General features: G+C 35.1%; 1 protein-coding gene across 1 annotated transcript in view; it reads left to right on the top strand.

Moving 5' to 3' along the window:
• Window positions 1-20,212, top strand: part of NEGR1 (neuronal growth regulator 1) — a 909,858-nt gene extending 889,646 nt beyond the window's left edge. The window contains exon 7 of the mRNA XM_060005942.1: window positions 19,139-20,212. Coding sequence (XP_059861925.1) covers window positions 19,139-19,263 — 125 coding nt within the window. The 3' untranslated portion in view covers window positions 19,264-20,212. The remainder of the gene's footprint in view (window positions 1-19,138) is intronic.
• The last annotated feature ends 2,819 nt before the right edge of the window (window positions 20,213-23,031 follow it).

Below are 23,031 nucleotides of genomic sequence, written 5' to 3'. Positions count from 1 at the left end.
ACAGCATGAAAGGAGATCAATGATTGCTTTCTTTTTCTGTTGCTATGAAACAATTTCCATGAACGTAGTGGTTTTAAAAAAGCAACACAAATTTATTAGCTTACAGTTCAGTTCTGTACTCCTGAAGTGCAACATGGCTCAACTGGGTTCTCTATGTATGATCTCACCAGGCTGAAATCAAGGTGTCTATAAGGCTCCAGGGAAGAAGTCACTTTCAGGTTTATTCAGGTTGTTGTCAGGATCCAGTTCCTTGTGATTATGGGACTGAGGTCTCATTTCCTTGTTGACAGTTGGACAAAGGCTACTCTCTGCTTCTAAAGATCACTTGCATTTCTAAACGCGTGGGCCCCTCTATCCTCAAGCCAGCAACATCAAGTCAAATCTCCCTCAAGGTTTTAGTCTCTGACCTCCTCTTCTGCCACCAGTGCAGAAAGTTCCTATTTTTAATGGGACTCATGAGACTAGGTTAGGCCCACCCAGACCATCTCCATATTTTAAGGCCAACTAACTTGGGACTTTAATTACATCTGCAAAATTCTTTCACAGTAGTACCAAGATTAGTGTTGCTTGATCAACCAGGGAATAGAAATCTTGGGAGATGGGGAAGGGGGGTACCTGTGACACCCAGCCAATTCTGTTCCGTGTGGATAATAAAAAAATATTTCTTATATGGATCCATAAATGCCTGCATGAATGAATGATAAAAGACACTTTTAGAAGTCAGATATCTTACCAAGCCAATTACTAATAGATAAAACTGAGCCTCCAAGTGAGTAGAATTTTATTTTACCCGAATAAGTTAGTTTGGGGCCATTACAATTCACCTTACAGCCATGATTGAGGTGATTGGTCACCTGAAGACATACCATTCTTTGTTTAACAAATGACAACCAATTTAAGAGGGTTTTTTTTTTTTTTCTTTAAAGATCCAATTATCAGCATCTGAGAATTATGCCCTGGAACAAAATTGCCTTTATAAACTGATTTATACATGACAAGTAGTTATCTCCTCTAACACTCATAATGACCCATGGGTATTAATAACCCCATCCTACAGATAGAAAATTGAGGTTCACAGCACTTCACAGTATTTTGTTGAAGGTCTTAATTATTTATACTAAAAATTTTCTGAAAGCAATTTACTTTGCAAAAGAAAAGGAGGGGTAATATTTATGTAATCAGAGAACAAAATGAAGTGAAAAAATGTTAAAAAAAAAAAAAGAAAGAGTACTCTGGGCAGTCCTTTACTTGCCTTGCTCAAATGTTTGATAATTATAATGCAATTGTTATTCTGGTCTGTATTTAACACTGGAAATACGTCACCTCAGGAATTAAAATAGTAAGTTATCTATGTCAAGTAGAAGAGTCTAGTTTTCCCAGCATCATGTGTAACCAGCTGGAAAAGGACCAATGATCTCTACATACCAGTGAAGTGATGAAGAGGTAATATCTTCAAACGAACAACATGCGATTAAGCATGTCTCTAATTAGCACCTAAGGAATAGTGACGTTCAACTTTTTCTTCCAGGGTTTTATCATTTTCCTTTATTTTAAAATAGCTTTTTGAATCTATTTCTTTCATGATTCAGTGACCTGGAGATCAAACCATATTTACTGACTCAAGATTTCTTTTCTGTAACTTAAAAACAAAACCAAATGCAATTCAATGGTGTAAAATGCATTTTAGGATGGATATTCAAAGGATAATTGGAATTACTAGATTCATGTAATTTAGTAAACATACCTAGGAATAGAAAATGACTCAAAATGTCCAATGTGAAGACATGTATTTGCAGGGCTCCAAACTGAGTATGTTTGTGCTTCTGCTGATGTTTTCAATCATGGGGGTCTCCCTGGATGAATGACTCCTTCCTCCCAACATCGTTTAAGTTTCAGTATCTTTTCCAACACTCACCTTGCATCTTCTCAATCACTCCCTTTCACTTACAAAATCCTTTTTATAATATGTCCTTATTATATTTCATTTCATTGTCAGCAAACAATAAAATAAGGCTTTCCATGGGTTATTTTTCTATAGCTGCTAAGCCCAGATCTAGTCTGAGGTGGTTTTCATGGTCCTAAAAGTGACTTTGAGCTTGACCTAGGGCCCTGCCTTTCACACTAGACTGTGAGACTTCACGGGACTTGTCGCCTTGTTCCCTATGAAATAAAAATGGCATTATGGTTGCCATAAATAAGGAAAGCATTCACATAAAAACCACTATGACAAATTGAGAAATATTGAACTAGTCAATTTGTGTATTTCATTGAACATTCTGAACCATACAAATTTGAATGAAGCTTTCAATGCACAAATAAGCCAGTTCTGTAACAATAGACACTGCCATTGTATACCAGACATTATGCACAGTGCAGCCAGCTGCATCAAAGAGATGGGGGAATTGGGATTTGTTTTCAATGTTAAATTGAAATCCAAAAAATTTATTATTGTTGCTCTGTAATAAACAGGCATGCTGCTTAATGAAAAATTCTATTTGTATTATTGGTGAGTTTCTTGCTTCTGATTCACACATGTGGAAAAAGCTGCTCTATTACTCTTCCTAAGCTGGTAGCTGCCATAATGCTTAAACTTAGCAAAGGATCATCTTGGTCATATGTGAAGAATATCAGAAGAATAGTTTAAATAGGATAGACAAGAATAGTTTAATATAGGAGGAGTTTCTGGTAAGATTACTAGGAACATGCACAGTGCTTATTGCATTCTTTTTATTTCCCTTTATCTTCAGGGAAAAAAAAGTGTAACAATGAGATATTAACATTTAATATCTTTTCCCTTTTGGTGAAAGGAGAAAATAATCATCTGTCTTTTCTAATTTTAAGATTAATAAAAGTACACCCAAGTGCAATTATGTAGCCCAAACCTTATTATAATAAGACATGTTTCTAAGTATACACAGGAAAGGAAATGACATTATGGTTGCTTTCCTTAAATTCTACACATAAACTTACATGGAAATTTGGAAATCATTTTGACCACCAGGATGATGTTAAATTTTCTTATTAATTGTGATCATAACTAAATTTAGTGTGAAATGGAAAATGTATATTAGAACACGTATTTTTAAAGTGGCTTTCTGATTTCTTTAGCAATTACTCTTAGCTATCGGTATACTAGGAAGGTGGAGAAATGTTATTGCAATAAAACCAAATGAACACATTAATTGTCTTTAAATTAAGCTTTGCTCTCTAATAATCTATGGTTCCTTTAACCCCTTTTCCATTTTTCAAGTTTTCATGTCCTGACCCCAAGCACAAATAAGAAACTGAAGCTTGTCCTTCACTTGAAGAAAAAAACCAAAACCCTGCATTTTATGCAGAGATGTTCTAAATAATTTTCTGATTTTATGTGTACCTTTGAGAATCTGATGAATCAAGACATAATCTAGCCATAGCCCCACTCACTGTGTCTTTGGCTGTGTCTGACCAGAAGGGTTGATGAAAACACCTGAAAGCTGTGTGGACCAGCAGTGTTCAAGCCAAGAGAATGGCAGGCAGAGCCTATAGTTTGCAAAGCAAAGCCAGTGGCCCTGTCCAGCTGGGGGACTTGGGGTGTGGGTCAGCTTGAGCTAAGACAACAAAGAGCTTACAGGTTTTTAGAACTGCTTTTCCTGCTGAGCCTGGGCAGGAAATCTAATTTATTACCCTGCTCATCACTGAAGACAGCTTTTAACCTGCCTGACCAGGGAACCTAACCAGAGCACACAGGAAGCTGCAGAGCCCATCCAATAGTCCTATGCACAGTGGCACTTGAACAGAGAGCACAGCCCATGGCTTCGCCTATGTGTAGAGCAAAACAGGTGGTCTTATCTGCCCAGGGAATTCAGTGCATACTCAGGCCTGATTCAGGCCCCCAAACAACAAGTTGTATAGGCCAGGACAGGAAAGCTAATTCATAGTCCCATCTATTACTAAATAGAGTACCCAGTCCTGACCATCTAGTAAGCTTGACCAGAGAATTCAGGCAACTTCAGAGCCCATCCTATAGCCTCTCTTGGGTAGGAGATCAAACCAGCAGTCCTATCCATCTGTTCTCAGCCAGTGGCATGCTCCCCAATCCCAATCCTCAAAGCTCAAAGGGTGTCTAACCCAAAATAGACCCGAATAGCAGAACCCACCTGCTCAAAGACATTTACCAGCAAACACACCCATAAACCCAAACTGGGCTGACTGGTGAAAAACTGTCTCTGCCAAAGCAAACCTGTAAAATATGAAGAGTAACCCCATTACTCAAATGAACAGATACTAATATAAGGAATCAAGGATCATGGAAAATCCGGTAAATATGACAACACCAAAGGAAGCTAATAAAGCTCCAATAACTTACCCTAGATGAATGGAAATCTATGAACTGTCAAAGAATTCAGAATAATCCTCTTAATTATAAGAAAACAGACAGACAACAAAACAAAATTAGGAAAACAATACAGGAACAAAATGAGAAGTTTGACAAGGAAATAGCAGCCATCAAAACAAACAAACAAAAACAGGTATCTTAGAGTTGAAAACTACAATAGCTGAACTGAAGAATTCAATAGAGAGTTTCAAAAGTAGACACAACCATGCACAGGAAAGAATCAGAAACGGAGGACAGGACATTGGAAATTAACCAAAGGAGCAGAAAGAAAAAAGGATGAAAAAAAAAAAAATAGTGAAGGAAGCCTATGGGAATTATGAGACACAATGAAAAGAAACAATATTCACATTATGGGAAATTGAAAAAGGGACAGAAAGTATAAAGCAATAATGGCTGAAAACTTCCAAAATCTGGAAAGAGAAATGGACCCAGATCCATCAGGCTCTCCAGATCAGTGAGGCCCAAAAGATCCCAAATAGATTGAAGCCAACTAGAGCTACACTGAGATATATTATAATTAAATTTTCATAAGTCAAAGACAATGAAAGACTTTTAAGAGCAGTAAGAGAAAAGAGAGAAATTATATACAAGGGAATCTCCATAGGATTATTGGCAGATATCTCAACAGAAACCTTTCAGACCAGGAGAGAATGGGATGACATATTCAAAATATTGAAAGAAAATAATTGTCAACCAAGAATTCTATACCTGGTGAAGCTGTCGTTCAGAAATGAAGGAGGGATAGAGACTTTTCCGAACAAACAAAAGCTGAGGGAGTTTATTACCCCTGGGCCTGCTTTACAAGAAATGCTAAAGGGAGTTCTCTGAGTGGAAGTAAAAGAATGTTAATTAACACCATAAAAACACAAAAAGGTAGCATAAATCTCACTGGTAATGGTAAATATATAGTCATAGTTAGATTATGCAATATGGTAAGAGTGGTACATACCTCACAACTCTAGTTTAAAAGTTATAAATAAATAAGTAACCCACTTTAAAAATGGGCAAAGGACCTGAATAGACACTTCTCCAAAGAAGATATTTGAAAGGCCAAAAGATACATGAAAAGATGCTCAACATCACCAGTCATTAGGGAAATGCAATTTTAAACCACAATGATAATCACCTTACACCTGTTAGACCATCATCAAAAAGATAAGAGATAACAAATGCTGGCATGGATGTGGTAAAAAGGGAACCCTTGTACACTGTTAGTGGGATTGTAAATTGGTACAGTCACTATGGAAAATACTTTGGAGGATCCTCAAAATATTTAAAAAAATGACCTTATGACCCACCAATTCCACTTCTGGGAATATATTTAAAGATAATGAGAGCATTAACTCAGAAAGATATCTACATCCCCATGTTCAGAGCAGCATCGTTTACAATAGCCAAGACATGGAGACAACCTAAGTGTCCAGCAATGGATGAACAAATAAAGAAGTTGTGGTATATATACATACAATGGAATTTATTCAGACTTTAAAACTGAGTAAATTTTGTCATTTGTGACAACATAGATGGACCTGGAAGGTGTTATGATAAGTGAAATAAGTCAGAGGAAGACAAATACTGTATGATCTCACTTATATATGGAATCTACCAAAAAAAAAAGAAGAAGAAAAGAAAAGAAAAAAAAGAAAGAAAAAAACTAAACTCATAGAAAAAGAGATCAGACTCTTATGGCTATCAGAGGCAGAGGGTGGGTAGAAGAGGAACTGGAGAAAGGTGGTTAGTTATAAGATAAATAAGTACTAGGGATGTAATGTACAACATGATGACTATAGCTAACACTGCTGTATGACATATGTGAAAGTTGTTGAGAGAGGCAATCCTAAGAATTCTCCTTACAAGGAGAAGGGGTTTTATTCTTTTCTTCCTGCTTTTCTTTTAATTGTATCTATATGAGAAGATGGATGTTAGCTGAATCTACTGTGATAATCATTTTACAATATATGTAAATCAAACCATCATGCTGTACACCTTAAACATATACAGTGATGTACATCAATTATTTCTCAATAAAACTGGGGGGGGAAGAAGATGCATGGAGCAACTATCTCTTTTGACTAATAGCTGCTCACAAGAAGAGCAAGAATGTTTTGCATGTGACAAGAAGAGTGAACCAAATATTTGTTGACCATAAGGATGCACTGCTGTAATCATTAGGGCTATCAAACAAATATTTTGATTATCCTTCTTCTGAGAGCTTGGGAAGATGGCACTTCTCCACCCACTTTGAAGTTACGTGTGGTCAAGTGATTCATTTTTGCCAATAAAATGTGTTAATTCAAGGCAAAAGAAAAAAGAAAAGAACTATTATGAGGTTCATATGCTGGATGGATGAAAAAAGTCCAAGTTGAGCACCTAATGAGAGATGCAAATAAAACATACATTGACTACAGATCTTAGAAATTATTTCAAACATTTGATATTTCAAAATAATTGTATCATAGTTAGCGTGTATATAGAAAAACTCATTCTGTATCTTATTGATTGACATGACTAAAGTGGTGTGTCACTGTTGTATAGTTTACTAGACTATAAAATTATTTTTATCACTTTCTATTTAGAAACATTTTAAGGTTGTATTTGATACATTCAATATTAATAAGCAAGTGAGAGCTATAAAAACGTGAAACAAGATGCTAAATAAATTAATGTGGGCAGTGCAGTGTTCTGGAAAGGACACCAAACTCAAAGTCTAGAGACTTGCATTAATTCTCTACGTAGGTCTTTCCTCTCTAGGCCTCAGATTCTTCTGGCTTTAAAATGGCATAACCCTAAAATGTCTTTCTCTAACTAGATTTCTGATTTGATTATAGTTTGACAAAGGCTAATAGAATCTCAAAGTTCCTTTAACCCTAGAATTCTAATATTTGATTTGGTGAAAATCATCCCTTTTCTTCTAGAGTAGAATGTTTTGTTTCTACTTGACTGTAAGTTCCTCAAAGCCCAGATTAGGTCCTGTTTATCCTTGTGTATTCAACCCTGAGCACAATGACTGTCACAAAGAAGGTGCTCAGTAGGCTTGTTGAATAAATAATGTGATTACTGTTACAAAAGTCAGTTATTCATTTTCTGACTTATCTAAGATTAATTTTCCAGTTTGAGGTTCAAGTGCATATATTTAGGTTAAGGATAACTGAAAATACTGCTAAAGTAGAGGAATCTCAATAAAGTCTTGTCTTAAGAAATGACAAGGCTTCTCCTAGTGTTTTGTGATCAAAGGGACTGTGGATATAAACTTATCAGCTGATAGACTGAATAACTTATCAATGTAGTCCCAGGAAGCCTTATTTAAGTTTCAGTCAAAAACTCTTTCAAACAGTAATGTAAGTGGCCAAATTTGCAATATCTATAAAAGTGAGGCAGAGGTGAGGTGTTCTGATGTAATAGTTGAAAAAATCCCCACCCTTCTTTTTTCAATATCTTGATTAGTGTCCAGAAAAGTTATGAGCAGCATATTGTCTATATTTTCCAGAAAGAAAATTACTAATCATACTTTAAAATAAACATGAATCCAGATTGCAGAATATGTTCATTGCTAGAATCACTATGCAAATGCAGTCATCTTTTTTCTTTTCATCCTTTGCTGGACTGTCCTTTGGACTAGAATTCCCTAGCATGTGATTTTTGTGTGCATGTCCTCAGGCTCCTTTCATAGCAGTTGTATATACCATTTTCCCATATTAGAAGTTGGATCACTTTAGGTAGAAAATGTAAGGCAAGCTGGAGGCTTGAGAAAAGAGCATTTTGATGTTGTAGGGAGAGGAGTATTTTATAGCTGAAATCATAATAAAAATATAAGGACCATAAGTGCTTTAAAATATTTAAGAAATATAATAGGAGACAGAACTTTCATTAGGCAATGTTGCTGTTGTAGCAGAAACCAAAATGATGGTAGCATAAAACAGTGGATAATATTCCTGGGATAAAATCTATGAGGAAAAAAATATCAGATTTAATTAAGATTTTAAGGCCCCTTTTTCATTATTAAGGGTATGTGCCTAATAAGATAGTTAATGCCAACCTCAAAAAAGTGATGTAACTGAATTACCGTGAGCCAAGAAAACTGGAAGCAAAGAGATAGGATAATTGTTGACTTTCAATTGACTTATTTATCCAAAATTAATTTATTGCACACCTATTATGTGCAAAGCACCATGCTCTGTGGGGGAATGTGAAATTGCACAGTATTAATAACCTGCTACTCTTCTCTTCTTCATAGAAGAGTGTTATCTTTGTCTGGGTCCTGCCAAAATGAGCAGCTCACTTATAAGTGATTACTGTGGAAAGTAATTTCAAGAAAGAGTGGTGGGAGATTGGAACAAGTTAAACAGGGAAGGAGGAAAAGCCAGTCCAAGAATGTGTTATTGAGCTGGTCCCTGCTGTGGGTCACTGGGCTCCATCCCACTGGGGATCCTCTGAGGAGCCAGGTGGAACGCATCTCAGAATCCTTTGCCCTGCACACAGCTGGTGGTCATAGCACCAGCTAAAACAAAAAGGTAATGAGACGATGTAAGGCAAGACACAAAAGATGAGTGAAACATACTTGGCAAATTTATCTCATGAAGATAAAAAGAACAGCTATTTATGAAGCTCTTATTAGGAGCAGTCACTGTGTTAGCCTCTGGGGAAGAGAAAAAGAGAAGCAAAGAAAGATGAACAAAACATGATCCCTGCCCTTTAGGAACTCAGTCTAGGTGAGGTGGCAAGTCTGTGAGCAAGGTCAGGAGAGAGGAGTTTGAAATGCAAAGGAGTCTCAAGGGAGGAAGAATTAATGGTTAAAGGGTCAAGTAAGTTATCACAGAGGTAACCCTGGAACTAAGTTCTTAAGGAGAAGGAAAATTATTTCATACAGAGGCTGGAAAATTGGGAGGAAGTGGAAGAGGGTGATGCCAAATAGAAGAAACAAGGATTGCAGCCCAGCGGGGTAAAGGATAGAGTTTGTTCAGAGTATTGTGATCTACTTAGAGGACTGTGAGGAATTATACCAATATACGAAGACTGTACCCCAGCACACAGAACAGTACAATGGGCATAGAAGTGCTCAATAAGTATTAATAGGTAATCAAGTATTATTTGTTTAATGAGTGAATTTTCTGCTCTGTACCTTTAGAGCTGTGCTTTAAATGGAGCATATTCTTGGTATGGTTGTTACTGTTTCAAATGTATAGGACTTTGAGGCACACAAGACTTTATTCCAACACCTTGGATATTTCTTCTTGGACCAAGGTAGGGGCTTCCGTTGGTATGTCTTGTATAAGTACCAATGTATTTTAAAAGCTACCATTTAATGAACACTTAAATTAGCACTGTATTCAGCACTTTACCTAGTTGGCTCATTTACCTATCACAACAACACTATGAGGAAGATACTTTTATCCCCTTTGTTCAGCTGGAGAAAACTGAGGCACAGAGGGGCTAAGCTAGTACATGGTGTGCTTGATTGTTATAAATATAGTCTCCATCCATAACTAACAAATTCAAGTAGACGTCACAGACAAGAGGGATTCTTTAACAGTTCTCTTGGAGGGTGTGTGTGTGTGTGTGTGTGTGTGTGTGTGTGTGTGTATTTAACTCTGTATGTTTATGGTATGATGTCTTCAGAGACATCAAAGAATACAAGTTTCTTCTTTTCTCTAAACTAGAACCGACCTTCCTTTGCAATGGTAGTCAATGTTTCCAAATCCTGAATTATTGATTGATGATATTACCTTTTTCTTGAGCTTTATAGTAAAACCTCATTAAACTGCAGAAGTTAAAATAATTCATTTATAATTCTCTATAATAAATATTTTGACAGTGCCAATCACTTGATTAAATCCTGTGAGTGATACAAAAGTAAATTAAATATTACCATTGTTTTCAAGAAACTTAGACTCTATTGAAGGAGATGAACACCAGAGTGATAAAGTATAAGTAAAAGTAAATGGCTATGGGACAAAAGAGGAACTGGCAGATGAATTCCAACTAGAGTTATGTGGTAATTCAGTAATTTAATAATACCACATAGGAGTAGAAGCATAGAGATTCAGCATACTTGAGTTCTAGTCTTATTTTTGCCTCTGACTTAAGCACATCATTCAATCTCTACCAGCCTCATCTCCTCATCTACAAAGTGAAGGTTTGCATTAAACGATCCCCAGTATCCCTTAGAGTTCTGACAGGTTCTAACTTTGTGAGCAGGTTGCATTTGAGATGAGCATTGAAAGATGGGTACTATTCCAACATGTAGCGATGCAGACGCCCATCCCAGATGAAGGCAGAGTGTGAGCAAATCTGCAAATACAGCAAAGGCCTGGGTGTGCCCTGAGAATGGAGAGCCTTCCTGCCTAGCGTGCCTGCTGTGTCAGAGAGCAGCCAGCAATAGGACTGGAAAGGTAACTTTGGGAAAGTTTAAAGAGGGTTTTGAATTCCATACAAAGGCATCTGGATTTTATTAAGGTGTTTTAAATAGCCAGAATATAATGGCAATGATTAGAGAATCATTGAGAATAACTGAGAATGAATCTGGAGCATAACAAGTGGAACAATTTAAGTAAATCAGAACTACAGAGCCAGGTAATCACTGGTCTTTATTGCATTTGAAAAGCTAAGAAAAAAATTGGAAGGTAAATGGAATATTCCAAAAACTGGAAAAAAATAATCTATATGCCATATGAAATTCTTTATCCTTAATGCTGAGAGAACAATGTTACAGAATAACAGAAAAGAAGCTGGTTTGGGGTAACTTTCCTAACGCAAAAGATAAAAAGAACAAAGTTTAGTAAACAAGAAAATTTGATCATTACAGCTTCAAGTTTAAACACTTACATAAAAACTTAAATAATTTCACATCCACACAGCCACACATATATAATCTTACAAACTCCTTCCACTTGCAAAAATGTTTACCAGTTTGCAATTTCACCCATTTTTACCAAACTAGCAATGTCACAGTAATGATATAGCTAATGTCAGTGATTATCAGTGACCTTAAGAACACAGCTGAGTTTCTATTTTTATTTCTGTAAAACCTTCTTTCTTCAGCTAGATGATGCCTTAAAGGGCCAAACTAAAATCTATATAGTCAAGGCAATTTGTATTGTATGTTTGTGTATATATTTCACACAACAAAGGCAGCTTTTAAAACACATATACACACACATACACACAAAATATGTAATGACACTTATAAAGAACCCATTTGCAAACCAACCTGGAATGAAAAACTGGACTTTGCCCGAGTTCAAAGAACCATTTCGGGTTCTACAAAATTACCTCTGTTGCCAACATACTTCAAAACAGAGCTACTATAGATTCATGTACATCACTTCTGACTTGCAAAAAATAAAAATATCTAACACATTTAGAAGATGCTGATGAATAATACAGAGTGAAATTTTTTTTCAATGATTGTGAAGGACAGAAAAAAAGGCAGCAGAATTTCTTTCCATTTGGGTGATTGCTTACCTATTCTCTTTCACTCAAATTAGAGGTAATAGCCTTGGAGAGTTTCATCTGGTTATTTGCAGAAAAAAAGTATTTATCTACAAATAGGCAGATTTCTGAATATAGGTAATAACAGAGACAAACATATGTTTAAAATTCCTAATGTAGTTTATGCTGAGTAAATAGGATTATATACTGTGAACTTTGGCAAAATGGCTATTTAGCAAGTAGAAAAGGATTCAAGGATGGTGGTTTGCCAGAGAAATACCTTAGTAGTTACTAAGAACAAGCTCGCAGGGAAATTCCATGAGTCAAAAAGAGAAAGAAATGGTGTGATTTCTCTAGCCATTCTGCTCATTGTTTATAACACAAAATGGAGGTACTTTTTGTGAAAATTATTGTACACTTTTATGCTTGTGAAGGATCAGTTTGTAAAAAACGTCAGAACTTTCTAAAGATCGGCATTCAGTTTTTGACCAAATGAAAAAGTAAAAATCTAAAATGTTAGGATAAGTATCGAAATACAGATTTTCTATAAACTTAGGCCTCTAATTTTCGAAAAGCGCACAAATGTGCACTTGTTAGCCTGATTCCTTCTAAAGAAGATAAAAAAGAAGACTGACTGGCAGGAATTCGAAGCCAGCTACCCAAATCTTTCCCTAAATACGAGTGGAGCTAGCTGTTGTAGAGGCTCACAAATTAAGCCTTACTCTGAAGGACTGAGAGCTGCTTGAAAAGTGGACTATATTATGTTTATTTCTCTGTATTTCAGGAAACAATGTATGGCACAATAAAGGTGTGTTGAGTAAAAACAACTAAAAATCTATACATTGGTAGCCCTACCACATGACAGCTATGCTACTCAGGCATTCCTCAATTTCAATCCCAGGGGAGGAAGAAGATCTTAGAGGGTCTATAGTATAGGAACATGCAGTAATGACACAAACAAAACCCTCCCCGCTGGAAATCACTGTTCCATAGGTGTGGGATGGTTCCTGAGAAGACATGGTTTGTGCTGTGTCTTTAATGCAGAACATCCCATCTTAGGGCGTGGACCATTTTATTGCATAAGAAATAGTGCAGAAAGGAACAATAAGATGATGTTGCCTGTGCTAAGGCTTGCATGATTCATCCAGACACCATAATCAAAAGTTGTACATGCAGTTGTAAAGCATATCCCATTCTGGTGCTCCTCTCTTCCCCTAATCTCCACCCAGTATTTAGGCAGAATTAAATGATGCAAAAAATCTGGGTGTGATCTTAGCCTCTGATGTGTTATCCCTGACACCAGCTGATGGTGTTAAGGGGTGGTGGACATTGCTAAAGAGAGGATTAAACTATCTTTCAAGCAAACTCCTCCCACAGTATGTAATGAAACAGAGTTGCACTGTGTTTTGGGTTGAATCCATGGTGCATAATTTCTCAGTAGACTAATATACACTCTATTTTGAATCCACATTAATCACTTTCTTTTATTTGAAATCTAATTTAGGTGTAAATAGTTCACTTCCCATTAAGGTATAAGCTTCCTTAGTAAAATGTAAGTTGAGGACAGGTTTTTCTTATGGAAGCAAAGTTAATGTGGCTAAATAACTCTACCTAAGATTGCAACAAGAATCTTAAAAATATGACTCAAAGCTAGTTTAGTTAAAGCTTCAGTAATTTAAGGAAATTGCCTAGGCAAGTAATTGGTATTATACCAAACTAAATATTTCACAGTTACATTTGCTTTTGCCTAAAAATAAAAACTGGAGCAATACAAGGGAAAACTGCCAAGACTGAAAATAATATGCAGCAGCTGTAAGTAATTGGAAGTGATAATCATAATTAGACAAGATGTAAGATATGTATTAAAGCGCAGATTGGATCTTCCTGTTGGCAACGGGGAGAAATCCCAAAGGCCTGGACCCCACACATAGCCCACACACTTCTGCTTCATGCCTGAGAGCCCCTCTGAAACCAAACTTGGCATTAGATCAGCCCTGAAACCACACCCAAGGTCATGCACCACACTGTTCCTCTTGGGAAGAGACAGAGGAAAAGAAGAAATGGAAGAGGTCATACTCCCTGCTTTCAAGGAGCCTGCAAACCAGAAGAAACTGGCCAGTTATCTAGCAGTAATTGGCATTAAATTAAAGTCCTCTGAAAGAAGCCAAGGTAATGAAGAGAATAAATATTTTTGTAAGATAAAATGGAGGACAGCTTTGTAAGACCAAAGATACATTGATTTATCCAAGTATAGATCAAGAATGATGTAAAATAGGCTTTTTCCAGGGAAAACATCTCAAGCTAAAGAGAAAGCTCTATGGGGACAGGAGGCATTTCTATTTGGCTCAGTGACTCAGAGAATGCCTCCCACATAGCACACACTAAATTTGCTAAATGAATGAGCAAATGAATAGCGTTTAGATAATACTTGAGGGAGTGTTTATCTTGTGTTAAATATTGTACTGGGTACTTTAAATGTATCAGCACATTTAATCTTCATGATCACTTTTGAGATACTACCAATCCTCATTTGCAGATGAGGATGCTGAACTAAGCACAGCTAAGAAACGTGCCTAGGTTAGTCTATTTAGAAAGAGGTGGAGCTGGACTTTGAACCAAATCTGGATCTACCGTCCATGTATTATGCACATCATATTTTAAAACTAGAGTGCCTTTAGCTTTACTAGGAAAGTGGGAAGAATAACAACCAACCTTTTCTGTTCTTTGTTTTAAATTCTGATCTGTAAACCACACCAAAGTAGCCTCCCTGACATACCCCATTTCATTAATTCTTTCTCTTTCTTTTTCTTAAATAAAATGGCAAACTTGAAAGCATCTAACACATTGCTCAAGGGCTGGGTATTCTCATTCTCTCTCTTAGTTTTAAATCTTCACCCTTTTGTTTTATTCCTCCTTTCCCTTCCCTTTTCTTTCTCCTTTCTTTCTCCATTTAAATGTCTTCTCCTCTCTTCATTCTTCTCCTCGGAAACCAAAGACAATTAAATAGGTAGTAAGAAAGAAACAGAAGTTTCCTCCTTCCACACTTTGCCTTAAAAGTAAGAAATCATAGGAACAACTATTGAAATAGGGTATTTTATCAAAGTGGTCATGGATTACACAAATCATATTTAGGAATATTTTCCCACATTCAATTCAAAATACATCTGTTAAACACATTTGATATAAGATACAAATGCACATATGACAAGGAGGAATGTTCCATAATTTCAACATGCTTATAGTCCAGTGGAAGAGAAAGATATAAATATCTTTCTACATATATATTATACATATATATAATTTATTATAAGTAAAAAAGGATATATTTATGAAATCGGGTATAAGCAGGAGACTAACAATTCTTATTAGAGAGATTGGGGGGGCCTTATGGAGGAGGTGGTATTTTAGATCTTTAAGGAGGAATAGGACTTTGATAGGTGGAGAAGGAGAATAGGAAGTAACACCTTTTAGGTTTAAGGATATAGTATGTGCAAATGACAGGGAATAATGAAAACACTCTATGTGTTTAGAAAATGGCTCATGTGACTGGAGCTAACAGTGTGTATGAGTCTGGATAAGTTGACTAGAACCAGATAATAGATGTCCCTGAATACTGAGCTACACAACTTTGGCTTCCCTCCACAGGCAATGGAAACCCCTGAAGGTTGGGGCTAACGTAGGCTTCTACTCTTGCCTACACTAGTACAATCTACTGTCCACAGAGTAGTCAAGAGTATATTTTAAAATTTCAGCTAGCCTCCTCTGCATGAAACTGTCTTGTGGCTTCTCATATCTCTCAGAAGGAAACCAAACCCTCACTATAGCCCAACTACACCTGTGATCACATGCCCTTTCCCTTCTACTACTACTTAGAATGAGTAGCAGTATGATATTCACAGGCAACTAAAAACATGGCAGGGAACATACAACAGATCTGACCATCCCAGAGACATAGTTGGATGTCTTCATATTCAGGACCATATATGGGGGCCCAGGTTACTCTACACTCGCTGTCTTTTGCTGCAAGAGGATGATGCTACAAAGTTTGATACATGCTCTTCCCCTATAATCTGCCTCATGATCTTTCTTCCTGGTCCTGCTGAAATGCTGAAGGAAGGTATTCTGAATCTGTACAGGTCTTAGAAGGTAAGAATGAGTTTAAAAGTAGAAAGAGAAGAAAGAATAAAATATGGTCATGAAAGTATTCTTCTGAAAAAAGAAGTCAAGATATTGTGTCCCCTTATGTGTTTATGGTGATAATATTGGAAATGGATGTGAACTTTATCATCATTCAACAAATACTTAATTGAACACTTACTAAGTACTAGACTCTGTGTTCTGTACCAGTGATAAAATATACATATAATAAATCTTGTCTTGAAGACATTCTTGGTCTAATGCGGAAAGATAGATATGTAAATATGATATTAAATATAATGCCAAGTTAATTTCTCATATGGTTTTATAAAGACATTTCACTTTTTAAAGATGATATTTGAATTGATTCTTAAAGCTAATTTCTAATAGCTAACAGTTATTTTCTTTAATTTCTTAACATTTTCTATAATTTCTTAAATAGCTGATTGGGATTTAACATGCCAAGCAAATCTAAGTGGCCCAAATAGCACTAAGACCCCTAACTTTAGTACCATTAGCCTTGTACTCTAAATCACTCAGTTTACAAGTCCCCCCAAAACACATAATAAATAAATATCAGTCAATGAGATAAACATTACATAATAATAAGATACCTAAGTCAATGGGCTACTTTACTATGTTGTAGTTTTTTTAAGTGAGATATATATATGTACTAATATGTGTATATCACCACATTTTATAAAAAATAATTGTTACTGTGTCTGCTGCCTGGACTACATACCTGCCATGAGTCCTTGGGGAGCCCTCCCGTGTTCATTCATTATCCTTATAGTGATTATATAAATCCTAATGTTCAATATTTGCCTTTTTATTTATATCTCCAACTAGAATGAAACTTTCCTGAGAGGAGATTGAGTTTTATTTATCTTTCCTTGTGTTCAATTCCCAGGACCAAAAAACGATGCTCGATGTATACTTAAAGATGATACATGATATAAGACTTGGCATTAGATATCTGACCTCACATTCCCTTAACTAACTTTGCTGTTTATTTTGGGGCCTACTAATTGTCAATAGCTACTTTACAGTACATTTTTGATAATATTCAATAATTGCAAGTAACAGTGCTGCAAAAGGCTCCTACTTTATTTTAGGACTAATGGAAGTATTGCATTCACAAACAACTAAAAAATACATCCATTTGAGACATCCATGGAAAAATATATATACTGTTAATTACAAAGTAATATTTAATTTTTAAATATGATATAGATTTGTCATGTCTAAAACAATAGGAGGCTGAGTAGAAGACAAAGGCACATTGGAGAAAAAGATGGCATTTAAGGTATATGATAAAAAGGAATATATATGGAGATATATGAAATTGAGTAACAAAAGGATCATACCCACCTTATTATATATTGTATTTCCAGTACTTAGTACAGTCCCTGGTACCTAGTTTAATAAATATTTGCTGAATGAATGAAAGAAAGCATATGGTAGATTCTCTAGCTTATAGACAATGGCTTGCTTCAGAAGAGATTCTGTTTTGTAGGAGAGACATACTCCTTCTAACTCTGACCTATTTATTTATTTAATTGAATTGTTCATTGAACAGATATTTCTTGAATATCCACTGTGTACCAGAACTTGCCAGACATTGTGTCTGGAAACACTAAGATAAATAAAACATGACCTAGGAGAGTTTACAGTCTGGTGAGAGAAATAGATATGTACACAAATATTTGCAATGCAGTATGATAGTTGTATAAAAAGGAATACATATTGTGACCTAATGACACAATAGGGTAATCTGCTCAGCTTGTTGGAGAAATAGAAGGAATTCAGGAAAGATTGCCCCAAAAATGCATTTTAAAGGATGAGTAAGGAGTTTTGAGAGTCTTTTATACTCTACCCACTTAATGTACTATTTAAATTGTCATGATATAAAAATGTTATCTTTGCTTTGTGTGCTTGGCTTTTAAGATCTATTTCTTATTTATGAAATCATTTTATGTGCTTTGCTTATTATTAGTCCTGTATTATTATACCAGTTTTATTGCACTCAAGATTCTTAAAAATACAGCAAAAACAACTCTGAAATAGCTGTCACTGAGAAGGTAACAGACCAATTAAATATTTGTTTATATTAAAAAAATAAAACATCGTTCTAGGTCTTGAACAAGAGAAAATAATTTAAGGAGTTTTGTGGTTTTAAATTAGGCTTCTTACATATCAAAACTTGAAAAGCTATCTGTTCAACAATAGACTTATTTTCTTCATCATCTTCTCCTTGTTTAAAACTCATTTGTGATGCAAATAAAAACATCAAATAGTTGATTTTGCTCCATGTTTACTAAAGAGTAGTAGTCTCAGCCCTTGAATCTCACACAGAATCAACAATTGTACTGTCAAGAAAACTCCCCACTGGCAGAGGCCAATGCATCTTTCATCTCCTTTAAAAGGGTGTCTCACCCAAAATAGACCCGAATAGCAGAACCCACCTGCTCAAAGACATTTACCAGCAAACACACCCATAAATCCAAACTGAGCTGACTGGTGAAAAACTGTCTCTGCCAAAGCAAACCTGTAAAATATGAAGAGTAACCCCATTACTCAAATGAACAGATACTAATGTAAGGAATCAAGGATCATGGAAAATCCGGTAAATATGACAACACCAAAGGAAGCTAATAAAGCTCCAATAACTTACCCTAGATAAATGGAAATCTATGAACTGTCAAAGAATTCAGAATAATCCTCTTAATTATAAGAAAACAGACAGACAACAAAACAAAATTAGGAAAACAATACAGGAACAAAATGAGAAGTTTGACAAGGAAATAGCAGCCATCAAAACAAACAAACAAAAACAGGTATCTTAGAGTTGAAATCTGCATGAATATAATAGGAATAATAATGTTAGCTGATATTTGTTGAATACTTAGTGTGTGTCCAGCCCAGTGCAATGTGCTACATGTGCTTCATCTCCAATTCTCACTGCAGCCCTGCCAGGTGGATTATATTATTTCTATTTTGCCCTTGAGAAAAGTGAAGCTCAGAGAGGTTAGTCAAATAGGCCACACATTGTCATACAGCAGAACCTGATGTGAACCTAAGTCTGTCTGACTCCAATGCCAGTGTTCTCCCCAGTACACCCGGCTGCCTTTTGATTATTGTTAAGATCTTGAAAGACACAAATTAGATTTTGATTTATTCTTTTCCATTTCTTTCCAGCTCCAAGTACAGCCCAGTATGGAATTACCGGGAGCGCTGACGTTCTTTTCTCCTGCTGGTACCTTGTGTTGACACTGTCCTCTTTCACCAGCATATTCTACCTGAAGAATGCTATTCTACAATAAATTTAAAGACCCATAAAAGGCTTTTAAGGATTCTCTGAAAGTGCTGATGGCTGGATCCAATCTGGTACAGTTTGTTAAAAGCAGCGTGGGATATAATCAGCAGTGCTTACATGGGGATGATCGCCTTCTGTAGAATTGCTCATTATGTAAATACTTTAATTCTACTCTTTTTTTGATTAGCTACATTACCTTGTGAAGCAGTACACATTGTCCTTTTTTTAAGATGTGAAAGCTCTGAAATTACTTTTAGAGGATATTAATTGTGATTTCATGTTTGTAATCTACAACTTTTCAAAAGCATTCAGTCATGGTCTGCTAGGTTGCAGGCTGTAGTTTACAAAAAACGAATATTGCAGTGAATATGTGATTCTTTAAGGCTGCAATACAAGCATTCATTTCCCTGTTTCAATAAGAGTCAATCCACATTTACAAAGATGCATTTTTTTCTTTTTTGATAAAAAAGCAAATAGTACTGCCTTCAGATCATTTCTTCAAAATATAACATATCTAGATTTTTCTGCTCGCATGATATTCAGGTTTCAGGAATGAGCCTTGTAATATAACTGGCTGTGCAGCTCTGCTTCTCTTTCCTGTAAGTTCAGCATGGGTGTGCCTTCATGAAATAATAATTTTCTCTTCATCTCCAACTAATAAAAGTGTTTTTGCCAAATTCTACAATTTGAAAGCAAAAGTAAACCACAATGATAAAGTTAAACTATATCCTATCTCTAAAGAACAAAGGAGTTATCAAGCTGTAAAAATCTCTTCCCACATTTTGAGAATTTTGCCCCACGATGACTCAGTTTTGTGATGAAAAACAATTTAACTAACATAGTACAGGTAAATCTACCATATGATTTCTTTAGTTGTAGCTAAATATTAGATCCACTATGAGAAATAATTCCCTTTAAAATGACAGTACAGTCTATCCAAAGGATTGCCTAGCAATACAGCAACTTTTCCTTTCACTGTTCCAGGCCAAAATTTTTAAGATGGTTTGTCAGAAAGGACACAAAATCCAATTACCTAATATTACATGAGTTGGTAAGCACTCAAAATTTTTGGTTCTGTGGCAGGTAAGTTGGTATGCTAGATATAGTGTTCCTGTGGATAGGTGTATTTTGCCTATTTTCCATCTGAAAACATCACTCAGTTGATAGTTTGGTATGCATATTGTATTTAGAAAGTTCCAAAATATATTATAACAAATATTTCATGCTGGTATGCAGCAGATCAATCTCTGAAATAACAAATTCTGCAGTTAAATCTTTCTCTATAGCCAGTAGCTCAAACAAACAAGGCCAAAAAGAAAAAAAAAAAAATTACCACGCTTTATTTCTTCTTATATGATATATGTAAGATGTGTTCAAATGGAGACCAGCCACCAGTGATGAAGGATATCTTAAAATCTACTAATTATTAATTTATCATGGATATTAAATTATTTCTATCATAAAGAATGAAAACTACATTTTTGAAAGAAAATGCTGTTACTCTAAGAAGCATTATATTACAAGAATAGTTTGTTCGTGTTACTCTTTACTAAAGAAAGACCATAGCCTTGGAAGCCATTTTACAGGTTTAATAAAGTTACCAATTTCACTATACCTAGAGAGATTTCTGCAAATAGTTCCCTTTTGCAAGTCATAATAACTACAAAACACCTACTAATATAGTTAGAAACAAGATATTTCACAGAGATTGTATACATTTAAGATATCTAATATTTTGCCCTGAAAGAAATGAATATAAGTAAAATGTAAGTAAAATTTAGTCTCAAAGTACACCATAAATCTGTTTTAATTAGAAATGTGAATCCTAGATGAGGAGGCATAAATGTACAATATTTCCATAAAATGGCAATAATATGGCATAATGCTATTAAATTTACCCACTGTAATAATTTATTACATTATTTTGACTGATATAGGGTTTTTCTTAAACACATATGGCATTTTAACTTTGATTATTATTGATTTGCTTTCTAAAAATATTCTTTGTGGAATTGGTGAGTAAACTACAAAATATTTTTTGTGTGTATTGCAGCTTTAAAGTGGCACACTCCATGATAATCTACTTACTAGAAATAGTGGTGCTACCACAAAAGTGTTAACCATCAGTACCATTGTTTGGGAGAAAGAAACAGATCAAGAATGCATATTATACAGTGATCGCTTTCCTAGAGTTAAAAATACCTCCTCTTTGTAAGGTTTATAGGGTAAATGTGAGGTAAATTGAGGTATAAACTATGGATGAACCAAATAATTAGTTCAAAGTGTTGTCATGATTCCGAATTTGTGGAGTCTGGTGTTTTTCCCATAGGATGTGACAGAAGTACAGTCATAGCTCAGTAGCTATATGTATTTGCCTTTATGTTAGAAGAGAATTTCTTGAGTGACTTTTTAAATAGAGGAGGTATTCACTATGTTTTTCTGTATCAAGCAGCATTCCTAGTTGTTAGGCCCCTGGACAGAGTGAAATCATGAGTATTTATGAGTTCAATATTGTTCAAATAAGGCTACAGTATTTGCTTTCTTGTGTGAATGTATTGCATATAATGTTCAAGTAGATGATTTTACATTTATGGACATATGAAACGTCTGATTACTCCATTTTATCAGTCCTGATTGTACAAGATTGTTGCAATTTCAAAATAGCAGTTTTATGAAACTGATTTATCTTTTGATCTATAACAATTTTTCTAGCTATTCATTTCAGCATTATATTTCCATGGGTTTCATTTGTGGGACTCTTTTTGTTGCCCCTGAATTATTTTCAAAGAAAGAAAAAAGAAAAATAAAGAGCCGTTGAGAAAGGAGAGTAGAAAGAAAAGAAAAAGACTGAAAAGGGAAAGAGGTAAAGGGAGAAGCAAAAAAAAAGAAAGAAAGAAGAAAGGAAGAGAGGGAGGGAGGAACCAGAATATTAGGGTAGCTGACTTAATACATTTACATTCTTTTAACTGCAACTGGTGTAATTATGTTTTACAACGATCCCATTTGAAACATAAGTCCTGTTACACCATTAAGTTCCTATTATGCAGCAATTATATAACAAAAAGTACTGCCCAAATTACAGTATTGTGTTATGGGGTGACACTAAAAGATTTGAGAGAGAGAATGTCAAACTTAAAGCCACTTTTGGGGAGTTTAGACTTAACTGAAAGATTAATGCTTCATCATAACTTTTAAGCTATATCTAGAAAGTAGACTGGAGAACTGAGAAAATTACCAGATAATTCAGGACTATATATATATATATATATATATATATATATATATATATATATATATATATATATATATATATATATAAAAATACCCCAGTGTGTGAACTCAGAAACCTCTGAGAAATTTATCAAAGCCAATTATCTATATTGATCAAATTTACTGAATAATTGTTAATTTATCCATTGTGCTTAGCTTTGTGACACAGCCAAAAGTTATCTATTTAATCTTTTCAATAAAAATTGTTTTTTGAAACTCAGAAATGATTTAAAAAGAGGTCAGGTTTTTAACTATTTATTGAAGTATGTGGATGTACAGTATTTCAATAGATATGAATATGAATAAATGGTATGCCTTAAGATCCTTTGAATATGTATTTACTTTAAAGACTGGAACAAGCTCTTCCTGTCTTTTAGTAAAACATCCGTATTTCATAATCTGATGTAAAAATATGTTGTACTGTTTCCAATAGGTGAATATAAAGTCAGTTTATCAATTAAAATATGTATTTGACTCATTTGAAAACTCTATTAGTTTAAGGGAA

This window comes from Delphinus delphis, chromosome 1, assembly GCF_949987515.2.
Source record: "Delphinus delphis chromosome 1, mDelDel1.2, whole genome shotgun sequence".
NCBI classification, from domain to species: Eukaryota; Metazoa; Chordata; class Mammalia; order Artiodactyla; family Delphinidae; genus Delphinus; species Delphinus delphis.
The sequence above is the reverse complement of the archived record's forward strand: the minus strand, read 5'-3'. Positions and strand labels throughout refer to the sequence as shown.